The 19,386-nt window shown below is 40.5% G+C and overlaps 1 protein-coding gene across 22 annotated transcripts in view; it reads right to left on the reverse strand.

Moving 5' to 3' along the window:
- Celf2 (CUGBP Elav-like family member 2) overlaps positions 1–19,386 on the reverse strand; it is an 833,341-nt gene that overhangs the window by 35,551 nt on the left and 778,404 nt on the right. For all 22 annotated transcript variants that reach the window (XM_051151384.1, XM_051151368.1, XM_051151379.1 and 19 more), the window contains 2 exons: positions 16,277–16,340; positions 6,890–7,024 (listed from right to left, as the gene is read on the reverse strand). In XM_051151384.1, coding sequence (XP_051007341.1) covers positions 6,890–7,024; positions 16,277–16,340 — 199 coding nt within the window. The remainder of the gene's footprint in view (positions 1–6,889; positions 7,025–16,276; positions 16,341–19,386) is intronic.

Here is a 19,386-nt window from a genome sequence, read left to right on the forward strand (position 1 = left end):
AAGATTTTAATTTTAATGACAAGATATGATGGAGATTGATTTATAATCAGAATTTTAGACTCAACAAGATAGGAAAGATGTTTTCTTCAAGGCTGTCAAACACAAATAGCCAAAATACTAAGAATATAACATTTATATAATTCTGGATTGTGCCATGGTTCTTATTGATATAGGTGGTTTATTGTATATATGTGTAATAATATAAATATATGTAAAAATTAACAAATGTTTTAAAAAAGACTGTGCCATACTCTATAGTACAGAAGATATCTGAAGTCATAGAAATGTATGCATGTAGCTAATTTTAAGGTTTTAAAATCTCCTGACTCTGATAACGCAGCCTTTGAGAGATGACACAGCCTTTGCAAATGATTTATTATTTGGTGTTTCTTATTACCGCAAAATATTACTTATCTCCAAAATTTGCTTACTTTTACGTATTTTATGTGAATAAAAATAAAAAATTAATCTCTTCTCAGTGACGAAATGAGCAACTTTTGAAAACTCTTCAGAAATTCATGAGTCAATGCATTGCAGCAGGTGTTCTGTATAGACTTTAGTTAACCACAATAAAAACTAAAAAGAGAAACAGTAAAAAAACAAAAAACAAAAACAAAAAAACCCCAAATATGTCTTGTCAGATATATTGGGCCAGAAAGCTGAAGATGATGCTCCAATGTTATAGAGAGTTTTGGGTGACTCTTCAGGCACCAAATTGTCTCTGTCATCTTCTTGTTTTGGAAGCTGCTAACCTGCACTTCCTGTCTATTCACATAATTAATTTTATTCTTCCTCAAAGGTTGAAGACCAGATAGTTTAGTTTTACAATTAAGCTTAGTTGTTTAGGGTTAAGATGTTTTTAGGTCTAGATAGATGTTTTAAGTTGATAATGATGAGATATGATAGATATTGATTTACATTAAGAATTTCAGATACACCAAGATAGGAAAGATGTTTTCTTCAAGGTTGCCAAATACAAATAGCCAAAACACTATGAAAGTAACATTAATATAATTCCTGATTGTTTCATGGTTCTTCTTGCTGTAGGGAATGTATTGTATATATGTGTAATGATATAAATGTATATATAAAAAAGAAAATTAATAATAAAAAAGGACACATACTACAGAGAAAAAAAAGAAAAAAGCCACTTTAAAGCGGACATGGCAGTGCACAGGCAGAGGCAGGCAGGCCTCTGGGAGTTTAAGGCCAGCGAGAGTAATGTGAGGTCTTGTCTCAACTTAACAAATCTAAAGCCATTCTACACCCACATACAAGAGCAAGTGCTGCTGTAAGCAGAAGGTAGTTGAGAGCTTAACAAGAATGAGCCGAAGGAGGAAGTCTAGGGTTCCAGGAAGACAGAGTGTAAGAAGAAGGGCAGAATAGCTGGACATACGTTTGGTGATGACAAATGACATGCCTTGGTTTGGCTGCCCAGAGGCAGTGCCTTTCTGGCAGGAAAGGAAAGAGCAGCTAGATTAGACCCAGATGCCATACTCAAGATTTTGTTTTACTTTAGCCTAGATCACATTGATCCATATTTAAAGTTTTAAACAGGGTTATTTTGTTTGACCAACAGTGTGCAAAATGGCCAGAGATGGGAGTTGCATTGGGGCTCTTGAAGTAGTACAGAGAGTGAAAACAAGGGTCTCCATCAGGCTAGGGCCAGCGGCAAGAAAAAGCATTGGAGGGGTGAGCCAATGAGGATGAAGACTGGTGAGGTATGCTGCTGCCGTGCCGGATGAGAGCCTCAGCCACTGCATCCTATTAGGCTGAACAGAGTGGGAAGGTAGCAGGCAGAACAGGTCAGTGGAGACATTCAGTTGTGGACTTCCTGAAGCGCAGGCACCACTGTAGTACCCTCAGATAGACAGTATCTCTAAGTGTCTTCTGTCTGTCTCTCTGGGCTTTAGTGTACACCCACAAGGCATTGTGGGGCAATGTAAGGCCTAACACATTTGAATACACTGGACTTGCACATACTGAAATGGTCACAAGTGTGGCTTGGAGATCAGTGAATTGCTTCTTTCCACAGAGCACAGGTCTCTGCTGATGCAAATACAGATACATTTAAGACGACAAAGCCTCCTACAAACTGAAAGGCTGCAGGATAACCTCTAGGACAATTTTTATATCTTGTTATATATGCATCTGCCTGACTGACATAGATGTGACCAGAGACAGCAGCCACTCATGAGTCCTCACTATCTGAGGAGGGTAGAACAGGTCTGCAGCACATGAAGACACCGCCCACCTGCTCTAACCTCAAGTGCTCTAGCCGGTCACGTCAGTGTTTCGCTGGAGCTGTGAGGCTTCAAGGAGAGGGAAGAGAGGGAGAAGGACTGCTAAGAATTTAAAGAGCAAACTCTCTGAGGAGCCCACAGTGCACAGGGAGGAAGGCTTCCTGGCATTCTAAACTGTCTTATGCTATTGAAAGAAATTATCCATTATCTTGAAGTGTGCACTTGACTGAGTCTGCACTTCCAGAAACATTTGGAGAATTTTAAAACATCTTTTTCTTAAGGAAAAAAGAGAGAAAGAAAACAGGAGGCCAGTAAAATAACATAGTAGGTGAGTGTAGTATTAAATTTTAGATAGAAAATGCCTAAGAAAAGCTCACATATGGTGGAAGTAATGCTGTTTTCCAAGCTCTGAACATTACTAGACAAAAACAGCATATCTGTACACATTGTAGGAGACAAAGAATACTGCTTTTAACACCTTGCTGCCAGATGAACACACAGTTTGTCTCTTTCTAGAAAAACAAACATAATTTTCAAAAACAGTTTCAGAACTAGGTAATAAAAAATGACCCAAGAATTAATTAACTAAATAGAAGACTGAAGTAAATAAAGAAGAAATTATCCTATCAAAATAAAAGAAACACGGTTAAATTAGGCTCCAAGAGACCCATGAGGAACTCATAAAAGGAATAATATGTACTTACCTGGTTTTTATTCTTTCATGATTTAATTTCTAATTTTATTCACTCCTATCTGATAATTGCATGAAACACTTATTCTAACCACGGGCAATTTAAACTATTTTAATTTTATTTCAAGGCCACGAGACAAAGGAACCTATTTATTGCTTAAGGGGATTTTTAAAAACAAAAATTAAAGCTTAATCTTTCATGTTTTAAAGCCAAGACTATTTAAAATCATTTATAATAATGCTGTAGGGAGACTTTTTCTCAGTATGCAAAATTGAAAAGATAAATTTACAATTATGAAAAAAATTAATAGTTTGGGGATTAAATTGTCCCTTTCCTTTGTAGATGAATTTGTCTGGAACTTAAGAGACATATTTAAACACAGGGTAAATTCAAGCCCTGTGTAGAGGTGAGAAGAGGCTTCCTGTATTTTACAGTATGGCTGTTCATGGTACAGATAGTGAACCCACTGTACCACCATTTAAAAAAAATGTGGAATAAAAATAAATGTGGACTAGCACTAGCCCTGCGGCAATTGGATTTCAGCACTTTTAAAGTGATCATCTTGATGAAGAATAGAGCCAAGAATGTTACTAATGTTACCAACCACATTTTCTACATCTCTGAAAAAGTCTCTGATGGAAATCAGAAAAGTTCATTTACTTTTACTTAAACATTTTTTCCCTTACATAGGAAAAATAAGCAAAATATAAGATTTAATTAGTTTCTGCTGCCACACTTAAAGGTTCTTAACTGTGAAGCAGGTAAAACCACTGCTGGTGACCCTCAGGCAGTGCCTGCTACAGAAGGGCAGCACGCTGCCATGGGAAGACAGGGACATGCCAATGGGACAGTTTAACCACAGAGCAGGACAAAGGCAAATACATCTTCAAACACATTTTCTCTTTGGTTGTAAGAAAATGGAATGTTTTCATATAATTAAAATTCCTTTCTGACAAACAGGCCATCTTCCTAGGCTTCCTCCATTTTAAGAAGGCTCAAATAAAATTCATGGCGAGGCATGGTAGCACACATATTTAATCCAGCACTTGGGAGGCAGAGGCAGGTGATCTCTGTGAGTTCCAGGATAGTCAGGGACACACAGGGAGACTCTGTCTCAAAACCCAAAAACACAATACAAAATAAAAAACTCACTATTTTCAAAATCTTGGATGGAATGACATTGAAGTTCATATCTGAAGTGTCTTCTATAGGCTCATATGTTGAGAGCTTCTACTAGTGGCATAATTTTGCAAACTTGTAGTAACTTCTGGAATGCCGGGCGTGGTGGTGCACGCCTTTAATCCCAGCACTTGGAAGGCAGAGGCAGGTGGATCACTGTGAGTTCGAGGCCAGCCTGCTGTACAAAGCAAATCCAGAACAGCCAAGGCTACACAGAGAGACCCTGTCTTGAAAAAAACAAAAAAAAAAAAAAAAAGTTGTATCTTGTCATGACCACTTCCTGAATTTTTGTCTTTACTTCTTGTTGCCATTAGGCAAATAGCCTCCTCAGCTACACACTCTCACTAACAGTGAAGTTTTTGTGATGGTCCCAGAAACAGTGCCAAATGACTGGACTAAACTGTTTAAAACCATGAACAAAGCAAGTTATGTCGGGCATTCATTCTTTCTGTCACAGTGATAGGAGAGCTGGCTAAAACAAATGGCTATGGGTCCACTAACATGGGCCCATTTCCTTTCCATTTTCCTTCCTTCCCCCTTCTCTGCTTCCTTCCCTCCCTTCCTCCCTCCCTCCCTCCCCGCCCCCCTCTCTCCAGGGTTTCACTATTTTCTCTGGCTGTCCTGGAACCCACTATGTAGTCCAGACTGGCCTGGTCTCACAGAAGCAGACGCCACAGAGATCTCCCTGCCACTGCCTCCTCAAGTGCTGGAATTAGAGGTGCAAGGCCACACACCTAGTTAAACCTCACTATTTTTCTTTCCCCTGTCTTTCATTCCTGGGAATACCACTGTCCTTGCTAGTTTACTGTCACTCCAAGCTCCCTCCTCCCTCTCTGCATCTGTCCTTTTCTGAAGACTACATGGCTTTTCTCCTTCAGTCAAGCTTCAGCAGGAATGCTCCCTTCTGAGAAGGCCGACTTCCTTCAGATCCTGCACTGTATACCTTATACTGTTCTGTCAATAGCAGCAGCCCTAGCTCATCTAAATGAACAGTTCTTTATTTTCTGACATCTCCTGAAAGACTTCAAGTCTCCTAGATATTACGTAGTTCTGGTTTATGTGCCATACTCCTACAACAAAGGCAGCACCTACCATTATAATATAACTTATAGATGTTATTTATTGAATTATAATGTTTTCATACTTAATATATTTTAAGGCTGTCATTGTTGTGTTCCTTAGGGAGAAACTGATGTTTGGGATGCTTGATAGTGACTGTCAGCTCAGCAAGTTCTAGAACCTTTCGATGTGTCTGTGAGGCTAGTTCCAGAGACGTTTAACTGGAGAGAACACGTACTCTGAGTGTGGGCTGCACCACACTATGATCTGGAGGGGAGCTAAGTAAAAAGGAGAAAGTGAGCTGAGCCCCACCATTTGTCCTTTGTCTCAGAATGTAGATGCCATGTGACCAGCAGCCTCCAGGTCCTACAGTGGTGACTTCTCAACCGAGATGGACCTATACCCTTGAACTGTGAACAAAATAAAACCTTTCCTCCACTTACGTTGGTTTTTGTTTTTTTGTTTTGTTTTGTTTTGTTTTTTTGGTCAGAGTAAGAAAAGTAGTTAATATAGGGTCATTAAAGGATTTATTCAGATAACCCCCCATGGATCAAATTAAAGCTCTAAGTTAATTTCTTGAGAAAAGTGTCAAAAGTTGATTTTCAGAAAAACTATTCCATAACATTGAAGACCACATAGAGTAACGGTGTATTTTTAAAATACTTGGAAGAATTAAATCACCACACTTATGGGCTGTTGACTAGAGGTTTTAGCACATTAAGGATAAATCCAGGAGAGTCTCAAGTCGCTAGATAAACAATGCTTTACAAAGATCCCAGGGCTATTTTCCCTTCAGTTCTACAGGCTCAAGGGTTATGCTTTACTGTTTCTTAAAGTCAGAATTCTTGAGAAAGCTGGTCGGTGATATGTGGTAGCTTTCATTTCCTATTTTTCCATAAGAAAACCTTGCACAATTACAATAAAAGCCTGTCATCACTTAGCTGATCATCTGGACACAGGTGATAGAAGGTCATGGGATTTTCAAAGTTAGAAGCAAGACTGTGCAAGCCCACTCCCTCACAGGTCACACAGAAGGAAAGGCGATTATCTATCGAGGCCCAGACAATTCAGAGAAGGATGCCAATGAAACATTCTGGGTTTTTTTCTATTTTAAAAATAAAGAAAACAAATCATGGTAACTAAGCAACTACACTAGATATTTCTTGTACAAAAAAGAAAAATGGTACTAGCTCTTGAATAAGGCAGCAAAAATTCTAGGGAAAAAAAAAAGACATTCAATTATGCAGCCCAGAACGTGCCCATAAATGAATGACACAATATCCTTTAGTACATCATGAATTTTAAACACAAAGGTACAGTATGGAGTTGGTGTGAAATTCAACACTGAAAAGATCACAGAGTTTGAGGATCAGTGGAAAATTCCTATTTTTTTCCCCCTTCTAGGGAACAGGACACAAAAGCAGAACCATAAGACTGAAGGTGGCTGTAATAATTCCCAAAGAAACTTTTGTAAAAGTAAAGTGAATATGTGAATTTTTTCACTCAAAACTTTTCTCATTTTATCCTTGGAAAATAAAACACACACTTTCAAATTTCTTAAGAGAGTAGGAGCCATAATAAACCAAAGTCCCTGTGTAGGTTTTTCTGACTCTGTCCTAGACACATCTAAACTCGCCCTTTGCCTCTGGGTGCATGAAGACTCGCATGCACATCAGTCTTGTATCATGTGCAGGAAGAGAAAAGCCTTCTACTCACCGGGACTTGTGAGGGCTCCCAGGGCACTGCTTGTGCTAGATAGAGGGTTTGCGTTGGTGCTGGTGGCTGAGGTTTGAGCAGCAGCTGCAGCAGCAGCCAGTGTTGCCAGATTCTGTAACTGTAAAGCATTCATGCCTGTGAAGGAAAGGGAAAAGTGATGTTAGCCAAAGGCACAAATTTTCCGGTTTCTAACACACACACACACACACACGCGCACACACACACACACACACACACACACACACACACACACACATCTAACCCCCTGTACTCACCAGAGCTGCCTCAGGGATATGTATGATTATATCTTGAATAGGAACTGGGCTCTGTTTCTCCTTTGAGTTTTAATAATATCACTTTCTACTACTAGTGGCAGAGTACTAAGAAGGGATACTTCTGAGAAGACTCAGCTCAATGGGGACACCGTCTATCCCTGCTTAGGATTGTCTTCTCTCCGTGTTATAGACATAATTATGGAAGTTAAGTGAGTATTCTGTATTATCTTGCCAGGGTAATGAGGACTGGCAACTTTCACCTATGACTTAGCCATCATGAAAATGGCAAGATGTGGACCTAGGTGGCTGAAGGACAAGTGATGGGGTAATCTCCATATTCCTTAATTTGACAGGTGCACAGATATCACAGGAATTATAGTTCATTGCTTAAGTGTTCCTGTTCTGACATAGGTTCTAATCTTGGCTTGATCATTTTTCCAGACATGGAAAATCCGTAGGCAAATTACTCAGCCTCCTCATTTCTTGGTGGCCAGGGTAACTGTACCCGAATGCAGGGTGTGGTGCAAATGACCACGATGAATGGGAATTACTCACTGAATGTTAGTGACTACAGTTGTCACTGGCTCTGAATGTCTCCAGATCTATCATATCCACAGTATGGAATCATCATGGAATGAACAGAAATTGGCAGTACCTGAAGTCATGTTAAGTGTATTTGCACTGATGCCAAGCCTGGTGAACTGAGATCTATCTTCAGGACTCACAGGATGGACAGAGAGAACCAAGTTTTGCAAGCTGCCCTCTGATCTACGCATGTATGTGTTAGTAGTAGACAGACAGACAGACGGACAGACAGATGTATCACACACACACACACACACACACACACACATACACACACATTAAACCTACAGCCAACATTTTTAATGAGAATGAATTTATGATTACTAAGAGTTAAGAAACCAAATGCAAATACAAATGAGCAAGAGTGTAGGATGGGTTGAAAGATCTTGGGCTGTGATTGGCGATTGGGCTCCTCCTGTTGCCTTTGCTGTTCATACTTTCAACATCTCCCCTCTCCTCTATTTCCTAAACACCCAGGTATTTACCCCATTATTCTCTTCACAGAAAGTAAAAGGTGACAAGTTTTTCTTCGTATATAGAAGAGTTAAATAGAAGAGTCCTACATAAAATAGATTGTAGTCAAGTAACCACCTTAATTTTACCTTCTCATGACTCAAATCCAGATTCTCAATAACGATCTCTTCAACAAATTTGATCTATTTAAGAAGAGTGGCTTGGTAATGGTCCATATATGCTTGGGGATGGGGATAGATTTTTCTAGCAACATTCCTAAGCCTGGCAGCCTCCACAGTACAGCTGGTTGAGTGCATGAGCCAGGGCCTGGCTGCTAAGCCCCAGAAGTAGCACTACTTCTGTGTACTCCTTTGCTTGGCCTCCTGAAAGAAGCTCCTGAGGGTCTTGCTGTAAAGTGAGTTCTCATTATGCCCCACATCACATCCTGCCTTTCTTTAAGGAACCACTGGCTTGATGGGTTGTGGTAAAAGCCAAAAACAGCTACCCACTTCTTTGGTGGCGATGCACAGAAGCAGGACATGGAATCTGTGATATCTGGTGCTCAAATGTGTCTGAGAGTAAAGCTTTCCTTGATAACGGTCAAACAGTGGCATAAGCTCTGGGCACTAAGAAGCACTGTGCTAACATTTCCGTTTCACTTTAGCAAAGTCGAAGTACAAATATGGAAACGGCTTGGCTTTAATAAAGACCCACTGAGACCAAATCAAGGCTGAACTTCTTGAGAGCTATGTGAACACACTTCATGCTGCAGTGTGACAAGAGCGTCTGGACTCTCAATGACCCTGGAAAGAGCGAGGCCCACTGCACAGACCCATCTGTCTCTTGCATGACTAATGGTCCCTCTAATGTTCTAATGATGTGAACCGGATGACCACACTACATCTCCAATAGACAGTTGGGCATATAAGAAGAGGATTTAGCATTGAAATTAAAATCTTTACCATGTACTTGGCGCCAATTAATAACAGACCCTTTTCTAGTACATCTATGACTCTCCCTAAGGGAAGCACAGTATTGGAACCAGTGTAGAAGCTTCTCTGTCTACTGGCCTGGATGGGTATGTTCAACGCCTTAGCAACATCAGGTCCTTGTCTAAAGCCTTGAGAATACATTTCTGAGCCCATGGCCCCTGCATTCTGCCACACCTCACGGTTTCATTCTAATGACAACTCAGTCTACAGCCAACACATTCACTTTCTGTGTGTCATCTACAGACTTCTTTACTTGTTTTGTATTCTACATAAACACCATTTATATGTAATTCTTACCTTTAAAACAAAATACTAAGGTTTTTGAAGACAAAGATTCTATCTCATTCATATTCAAATTTACCAAAACAGAGACACAGGCACAGGCGCGCACGTGCGCGCGCACAGGCGCGCGCACACACACACACACACACACACACACACACACACACACACACAACACGAGAAGCAGATGAAGCTTACTAAGCCACAGAGTCTGTGTTCCTGTTTCCACGGGGGTAGTTGAAGAGAGGACACAACAGAGGTGGACACCAGGCAATGCCACAGGCCAGCCCTGAAGCCGGAGAAGGGCTTTCCATGACCTTGCCCTGGCTGTGTTCTCACACCAACTGAACAGAGGATGCACAGCAGGTGAACACAGGACACAGTACTTCTTCCTCCTCCAGTGTGACACAGGCCAGACACCTCTTCTCCTGGCCTCCATCTCTGAGAACATTTCCTCACCAGTCTCTGGTCTAAGTGCTACAGATAACCTCATTATATAACGGCTATGATTGTAGGGTCAGTAGAAGGAGCCTGGGAAACTTACTGGGCGTGGTGCTTCTCAACCTTTGACTGACAAACATATCCCTGGGGACAGGTTTGGGCTCTTGAGGCCACAAATAGGTACCTGGCCAGGGTGTTCTCACTCAAAATTAGACATCTCATTTATTATCCCTTCTTCCTTAGGGTCAGTGGTTTGAAGAAAAGGTAATGGCTCTATGTGAGGAAAGCAGGTGGGGCAGGCGCACTCTGCTTCCCACGCACAGAGGCTCTGATGGAAGTGTAAACTCTCCCCTCTCTTTATGAGCTCTGCTGTACCCTCCCTGCACCCGAGCCTACAGCTAGGGCTCCAGTGGCAGTCTTGTATGATCTCTGCTTCCTGTCACTTCTTCCTGTGGTGAGGAGAGCTCTCTGTCTTCCCTTCTTTCTTGCTTCCTGTAGTAGGTAGGCCCTTCCTCCCACCCCCACTCAGACTTTCTCTTTCACCATGAAAGGGCACCAGACTGGAAGGCGCCTGTAACCCTTCTTGGAAGCTGGTTCTGCTTGGCAAACAGCTTTTCTGAGAAGAAAAATGGCCACATTTAACTTCTGCTCAGCTGGGTACCTCTCAAACCAAGGGCAATGAGGTGACTAGACATGCAAAGCACTTAAGTTTTAGGAAATATAAAGTGAGTTACTATGAAAAGAAATTGGGATTAAGGAGATTTAAGTTTTCATTATTTAAGAAGAAAAATCCTCAAAAATGAAGAAATTATGTACGAAACAGATGCACAATATTCCTACTTGAAACTTAAGATTAAAAAAATTATTTATAAGGAGAAGGGCATGAAAATTTAATTTAATGTTCACCTTAGGTAATTTTGTGTCTTATTGTTCATGGCAATTAGCATAAATCTGCATATCAATAAGTGAGAACAGATGTCAGTTGTTACAAGCGCTTGCCAATCAGGTCTGTTAAAAAGTGACAGATGGGTGGTTATAGAACACTCTCATAAGGCCTGTTAGCACATTCCCAGGAAGTGTCTGTGGTGTGGACTGCTGGAGAGCCAGGGAGGAACACAGGCTCTTTGTGGGCCTAGGAGCACACTTCATGCCGGGAGCCGCTCCAGCTGAAGCTTCTCAGACCGCCCAGACACTGTGCAAGCCTCCTCTCCACTTGTGAGAGACTTCCAGACCATCTTCTCAGAGACTGGGTTGTAAATTCACAAAAGGAGAAGTATTTTGTTGTTTTAAGCAAATGTCTTACTTTACAATTTGTTACTTTCAAAATTTAGACCAGACTTCTAGAGGGGAATTACAGCCAGCTTAGAGTCAAAACAAACGAGCCCCATTTGATTCTGTCTCTTCACCTATAGCTTCGAATCTCTATGACTGACTGTGAATTTCTGATTCTAGGGGCAGGATATAGTTCAGATGGTTGAGTACTTGCCTGTCATGTGCCAAACCCTGGGTTCCACACCCAGCACCACACTTCTGCTGGTGCATACCTGTAATCCTAACACTTCAGAGGGGAGAGGCCGGAGGGTCATGAGCTCAAGGTCATTCTTGGTCACATACTGAGTTTGAGGCTAGCCATGGTGAGAATTTGTCTTAAAGAAAAGAATTCGTTCTGGAAAAAGATTCTTTTTCTTTTTCTTTTTTTTTTTTGACATACACAGCCTTAATAAATTGGAAGCATTTCCCAGAAAGAAGTGAGCGAGGTGGTTTCCTGTTCACTCTGAGCAGCTTCTTCTTTAGTAGCTGCAGGGCTCTCCTATCGACTGGGATTTGTTACTTGCCATTAGGCCATCTGTGTAGGCATGTCACTGGAGCTGTGTTTATGCAAACATACCTAGCCTGGCTGGGACACAGTGCTGTTTCATAAGATGGATGACAAGAGGAAGCTCAGGGTTTGGCTCAGGTCAACTGGTTCTGAAGTATGGACCCATACCCACTAGCTTAATGACTTGGGTTCTGTTTGCTAGCCCTTCTGAGCCTCACTTGCCCACCTGCTACATGGCAGGCTAACCATCTCATACTCATGAACTGCTACTTGAGAGGTCTATAGCTAATCCACACCAGAACACTTCAGGGCACTGGCTGTGGTCTCAATGCACCTTATCTAACCATTTCATACTTTTGTTTTTCCAATTGCAATGTAGCAAAGAGGTGGTTTTTTGGCTTTGGTATACTCTTGAAACTGTGTGATATTCCAAGGATCTAGGTTAAATGCAAACGTGACGTGCTTCTCTTATTTTCTCACTGGAAAGTCTCCTAAGGTGCCACAGGAGCCATGAAGAAGTTAAGGACAAAAAGGAGCCTTGGCCCTTGTTCTTTTCTCTTTCACCTAAGATACACACTCTTAGGCCAGATCCCGCATTTCTCAAACTTCAAAAATTCACTGAACAAATATTAGAGGAGAGTAAAATGTGAAAATGCCTTTATTAGAAGTTTTAAAAGGGAAAATAAAACCAATTACCTGCAAGGAAGCATAGTACGTAAAAATAAAAGAATTTAGATTATTTTGATCCTAAATCCATTTCTGCTATAAAATTCCATATTTAGTAAAGGTTCCCTCTTATAGAAATCATAAAAAGTTTGTAGTTTCAATGGAAAAGGTTAATATTTTTGAAGAAAACATATAGCTTCTGTATAGCTACAGTATAAAGTATAGCTCATTATGCTATAAATTGAGTATACAGGCCAGACACATCTGGTTTAGAAAAGGAGCTTGCTTATATGAAATCACCTTTTAGAATAAACATTATAAGATCATTAGGAGAGATAGTTTGAAGAGCTAGGTAGGAGACATGACCACCACACGCAGTATGATGGGGTTGGTACGGGAAAACCCTCAGATGCTCTGAGCAACAAAAGGGGTTTTCTGATTTTTACAGGTTTTCAGGGGATGGTGGGAAGTCAGACATCACACGACTTAATATGATTTAGTGTAAGTGCCAAGATGCCGGCAGTAGCCAGTACTTTAAACTTAACTTGCAGCAGCAAGAGGGACAGGCTGCAAGGATTTTGTATAGCATAGCTTTTTAACTATGCCAGAAACTGCTGAGGGCCAAGGGACATGATTTCTGTGACTAAGAGAGAAAGGCAGCTAACTACAGGGCCTATAGTCTAGCATTTGCATTTACTGATACGATTACTTAGTCATCTAAAACTTAACTTTTTCTGTTTCTTGCCTTTGTTCTCTCCTCAAATCAAAAATGTTTCGCTCATGTAGACAAACTGTTTTTAAGTCTCTGTCTCCCGAAAGACTATGATGCTTTGAAAGCTGCTGATAACCAAAAGTATTGTTTTCCAAAATCTTTTGTACTTTTTGGCACTATGAACTGTGTATTTCATCACTTTTACCATGTCAGACTATCAATCATTCAATAAACATTTGAAAAGCAGGTGGGACTGGGGTGAAATGACTTCCTGGGTTCCCTCCACCTTATTATGCCATGGCTTCTACTGTATTTGTCATGTATAATGTACTCAGTAACATGTTTATATTAGACAAACTATCTCCAAACTCTCAGAAATGCACCTTTTGAATGGCTTTTATGATGATTTTCAGTTTATATGTACGGCTAAAGCTAAGTTTTGTAATTAAAAAACTGGGCATTTGACTTGAGCTCTATCGGGAATGCATCTACAATATGAATTTATACCTGTCAATTTACATGTTTATTTTCAGTCTTCTATGCAGAACTAGTCTCTGGCACCATTACAGGAGGACAGGCCCTGCTCTCCAGAAGCTCAGCCTGACCTCAGGCCCTGGCCAGTTTGAGGTACTCAGGGATCCTCTGGTAAGGGAGGGGGCAACTTTAGGAAGCTGGAGGAGTTGGAAAGTGTGGTGGCTGGAAGGAGGATGGCTCCCATAGGCTCGTGTAGTGCATTTCTGGTTCCCAGTTGGTGGATTGTTTAGGGAGTTCTTTGAGTTTTCAAGACCCCATGCCAGACCTATTCACATCTGCATAATGCTTATGGCCCAGGTGGAAGCTGTCAGCTTATCCCCCACGCCTGCCACCATGCTCCCCACAGTGATGACCATGGACTCACCCTCTGAAACTGTTAGCAAGGCCCCAACTAATGCTTCTGTTATAAGTTGCTTTGGCTATGGTGTCTCTTCACAACAACCGAACAGTAACGAAAACAGCAATAAATCTATGTCGCCCACCCACCATGGCCACCTCATAATGCTCTGGTAAATAAATGACAAGTACAAAAAGTAAGTCCTACCAAAGTTAAGTCCTATTGTGGGGACAAGACATTCTTATTACTTTAATGGAAAAAATAAAATACCCCAACCATAAAGCTTTAAATACTTAGAAAGATGAAACTTGATTGTTTTTAAATACCCCACCAACCATAAAGCTTTAAATACTTAGAAAGATGAAACTTGATTGTTCACATAAGTGAGAAGTGTTTTTATAAAGCTACACAAAAAAAGAGGTGAGATACCTATGTTTTAATACTTTAATATCCAAAATGCTGGCACATAACGGACTGTTCAGTATTTGATTTCACAGTGTGTGCAGACTTACTGTGGTGAATTTAACATGATGAAGGTTCAAGAGAAGGATATTTTGGGAACCCCTCGATCATTTTCAGAGTGTCTTTAAATTAGCCACCTGCTCCATGACACCTTGTAGGGTGACTCCTAGATACCCTGAGTTTTCAAATGAGCACACAGAACATGTAAATGCTGACATCTTGACCTGTAGCTGACATGGAAGAGGCACACACATCCTGATGAAATATGGCAGGGCACTCTGTCCACCTGGGAAGGCATGCTAGGCCACAGCCTCAGGAATAATGACCTTTTCTGCACAATGCAGCTCTGGGAGTAGGGGAGCCTTGGGCCACCTCTGAGGAAAACCCCTAATTTTGGATCTGGGTGGGTCTGTGCTGCTGGAAGAGAAACATTTCTCCCAGCTGCTCAAAATGTGACAAATGTTAGCATGTATTTTAGGACCTTGCAACGGAGGGTTTTTTTCCCCTTTCCCTTTCAAAGCTAGAAACTCCTCTGAATATTTTACTAATATCTTTCCAGATTCTTTCACTATAAATACATTAGTCAGTCAATATGATTCTTAGCTCTAAGGCCAGCTTCCTAACACACTGTCTTAAATGCAATGCAATCATTTAACAATATGTATTTTGAATGATCTAAAAGCGGTATTACAGCGATAACAATCTGATGAGTTGCCCTTACTCTGTAGACCACAACAGACCACTGGGTTGTTATCCACAGAACAGCTTTGAGGAAACCTTTCAGAATGAAAACAACTACAGCAGCAGCAGCAAAGCCAAAACTCCACCACCATAAAAACCAACTAAAGGTATACATTTGGGGAAAAATTAAATGGAAAAGAGGAATCTCTATAGTGACACATAAATAAACCTGGCTCTTATTTTTATTTTACACATGTGGATTTGGTTTACTGAATTAGGGGCACCCCTAATTAAAGAAAACTGCTTCATTCTAATTCGGCTCCCTCCCCAATCTCTTCTTTGCCTTTCCCACACCTACCCTTTTGGAATCAAACAAGGAAAAAGCTTTCTACGATCCTCCTGGCAGGTTAATGGGTCCTGTATTTTGATTTTCTGCACATACTATCTCCTGTTCCTGAGCTAGGGTTGGTGTCAGCATGGAAGGTGGCACAGTAGGACTGACCTTTCACTAATCACCGTGTTGCAGCAGCTACTGGCACAGCTCATTATGAAAAGAAACCATTCAATAAGCTACTTTCAAATACAGCCACACTTTGATTTCTCTGAGAACAAAGACTATACTTTTACATAAAGCTTCTGATGACTATGAGTTAACTGGGTATTAAAGTTAAAAGAAGGCACCGTGTTAATTGTCTGGCATTATCAAGGGACTACAAACTGTATCAAATGTATGATGGTGATCTTGGCTTTTGTTATGGAGGTCAGAACATTTTTACTGATTACCTATTATTAAAAAAAATTTAGAGATGTTAATCATTTCAGCTGCTCTTATATATAGGAATATTGCTGGAAATCTCCCAGTCATCAACCCATTAAAAATCTCACAAATAACTAAAGAATATATTCTGCAGAAACCTGCAGCCTCCCTCATAATTGTTCTGCAAGGTGAACTGCGAGCATGAAATGCAAAGGCTAGACAACCAGCTCAGAGCAGCTGATTCCCATTTTAATACCCAAGACACAAAAAGCTAGTTTATCCCATATTATATTCTTTACTCTTTCTCTTTGGTTCTTTCCTTTATCATCTGAAACATCCAACAATTCAGACAATAGCAAGGTCAAAAGGAATGTCTTGTTTCATGACTTACCAGCCATTTGCTGAATGCCACTGAATGCACCCAGGTTGCTGGAGGAGGTGGCCTGCTGCAGAAGCTGCAAAAGAACGCAAGTGCTCAGAACAAGGCGGAGACAAGGCAATTCCCCATCATACTGGGTACAAATTTAGTTTCTTTTACATTGATATAGTTGGCTGCCACTCCCTGTTGACGGGCTGAAGGTCCCCAGAGTTGGAGGTGTAAATGCATATTAATGTCTAAGCTCCATTAAGAAACACAGACACTGGGGAAACTAACTAACACGGCTGCCTTAAAACAATTAATCAATTTACTCTTTTTAACAACCAGGTGCTAAGTCTTTTGAAACCAACAAAGCATGACTAATGATAACTCTCTGCAGTCTAGTAGTTACTATAACTCATCTCTGTCAATCAAGGTCCATTTCTTCCTCTCTTCTACTTTCCTTCCCAGCTCAGTCTTCCTTCCTTCTTTATTAAATGACATTAAAAATATTTATTCTTTGAGAATTTCATACATGTGTACAGTTTACCTTGATTACCATTTTCCTCCTCCAACTCTCACTACTCCCTCTTTAAGTATCCTCCTCTGAATTTCATGTCTTCTTTTTAAATATCTCATGGGGTCCACTTAGTCACCCATATGCAATGGTGAATGGGTGTGGGACTTTTCCTGGAGCACAGGCAACCCATCAGGGGCCACATACTAATGAAAAAATGGCTTTCCTTCACCAACGGCCACCAACTACTCATAGCTCCTCAGCCTTGTAAGCTCCTTCCCCATGGCCAGAGTCAGTTTTCTTTATCCTTTATCAGAAACAGGTTATTTATGGACTCAGAACAATGGTGAAAATTGTAATGGCTGCAGACCTAAGAACTGTTTTTAATGGTCTTTACCAGCAGAAAAAGGACAAAGTATTTGCCAAAATCTAACATTATCTGGTATACACTGAATCTGTGTATAACGAAGCCTATAAAAGGCTTGGCTTCATTTTTCTACTTTTAGAAGCCCATTGTCTCCTGTGCAGAATCAGTGGATGTCACAAGGTAAAGACACATAGTTCCAGTTCTGAAATGTTGTTGTCCACCTTGGCTGGACTGTAGTCTAATTTAGGTTCCATCTTAAGACACTGAGTAGATGTAGAGACATTCTTCTTTTGGTAAGATAGATCAACAAAGATAAAGTTTATATGCGAGGAAACATACAGCTATATACACACAAGCCTGTTCTCAAACTCACACAGGAAGAGGAAACAGGAAGAGAGATGAGAAAACCTAGGGATTATCCATTTTAATACATAAAAAAACTTATTTTGGTTTGATTCATTGAGTTGCTCATCCATTTGTGCTTAAAAGTGTCAACTCCCCCTTTATAGAATGTTTTGTTTTGTTTTGTTTAAAGTTGTAAAATTAGCTTTAAAGGTATTTTATGGGATTAGTAACACCTGCTGAGTAAGCAACTATTTGGAAAGTCAAGAAACAATCACCAATAATTACAAGCTTGAATTCTGGTTTAACACAGAAGCAGATAGTGCAATAAGGGACAAAATCGCTTTCAGACAAGAAGGCTTTCCAGTGACAGAGTGAAGTATGGCCAAGAAAACACTGGTATCAGGACATGAGAAAACCTACTCACAGCTTATAAAGAGTCAATTCTATAAATGGGGTTGAATTTCATTCTCTTTTAACTTATGAAAATAATTTTCAGATGTGGTCACAGGAACATCAGAGATTTCTGTGAGCTGTGAAGCAAGGGAAATGTCCTGGCTTTCAGAAATGGTAAAACAAGAAGCTGGGCTCATAGAAAGTATAAAAAGGCAAGCATGATACCAACTTTGAAAAAAATTTTTGGCACAAAGAATTAAGCTGATGGTCTGTGACTACCTCAACAACAAATTTGTGAAAATAATTTTATTTTTACATTAAAAACCTTTTTTAATGAATGTCTAACTCAGTGATAGAATATACAAATAAAGAGGTATAGTTACAAGACTGTTTAGCTACATCCACGTGATCTGCTCAAATGTGAGTTGAACAAGGCTGACAGCAATAGATATGCCAAACTGGATGTGGAAAAACCCATGAGGCCTCAACTCTACATAAAAAGCTAGAGGCAAGTGAAGAAAGGTAGGAGAGGGAAAGGTGGTTTTTTCCCCAGGGAAGAGCACACCAAGTGGTTGTCCAGTGCCAAACAATCAGCTGGAAACATACATACAGGTAGCATTATATGGATGAAACAGGCTATATTTAGGGACATATATGAATATACCTATACATATACACATATGGATTTGAAGGGAAGAGAGGGAAGGGAGAAATGTTTCAATTATAATCTCAAAAAAAAAAAAGGGTGAAGAAAGAATTAGAATATGGATTACTTCTGGAAGAGGAGAAAGTAAACTATTGGGGGGCAGAACAGTTCTAGGGTACAGGTTATAGTCTACTTTTTAATTCTTTTTTGGAAATACAATTACCAGGCAACAGACTAGGGGAAAAAACATGGCAGCATATATGTATATTTAAGTAAGATACCTGGCAAGAATATCCATGGCATTTGAAAGGATAAGATAGAGAAATAGCCAGAATATAACAGTAAATATAGTCAATCTTTTACTGTCTTAGATAAAGACAAGAAAAGCATGCCGGACCCCACTCATCCATCTATTTATCCATTCACTGGCTTATTCTTTATTGAACCGCTCCTTTTCATGGCTGACTGTGCTGAGCGGGGGCCAGGGGCAGAGGTAGTGATAAAGCCTGAAAACTTGTGTTAGCTGAAGGCCCATAGACACTAGCAGCTGCATGATCTAGGTAAAGGCTAGAGGCCTCCTTGGGCCCCTTATCCTCACCTCCCCTTTGAACACAGTAGGGAAGACTGCCGCACAGAACAGTATAGCTTCTGCTAGAGTAAAGCCTGTGGACGACATGTTCCTACGAGGAATAGTTAAAATGCGGAATGACAGAATTAAGACGTGTATATGTCCTTGCTAACACTCCCAGGCTAGAATAAAAAGCCTCAAAAAACCACAGAATGAAACTTCACTCATAAACATGTCGTATGGAACTTAGGTTCCCCAACAGGCAAGTGAAGCAGAGGAGCAGAGTGTTCACGGCCTCTTCCCCGGC

Source organism: Acomys russatus, chromosome 9 (assembly GCF_903995435.1).
Source record: "Acomys russatus chromosome 9, mAcoRus1.1, whole genome shotgun sequence".
Classification (NCBI taxonomy): domain Eukaryota; kingdom Metazoa; phylum Chordata; class Mammalia; order Rodentia; family Muridae; genus Acomys; species Acomys russatus.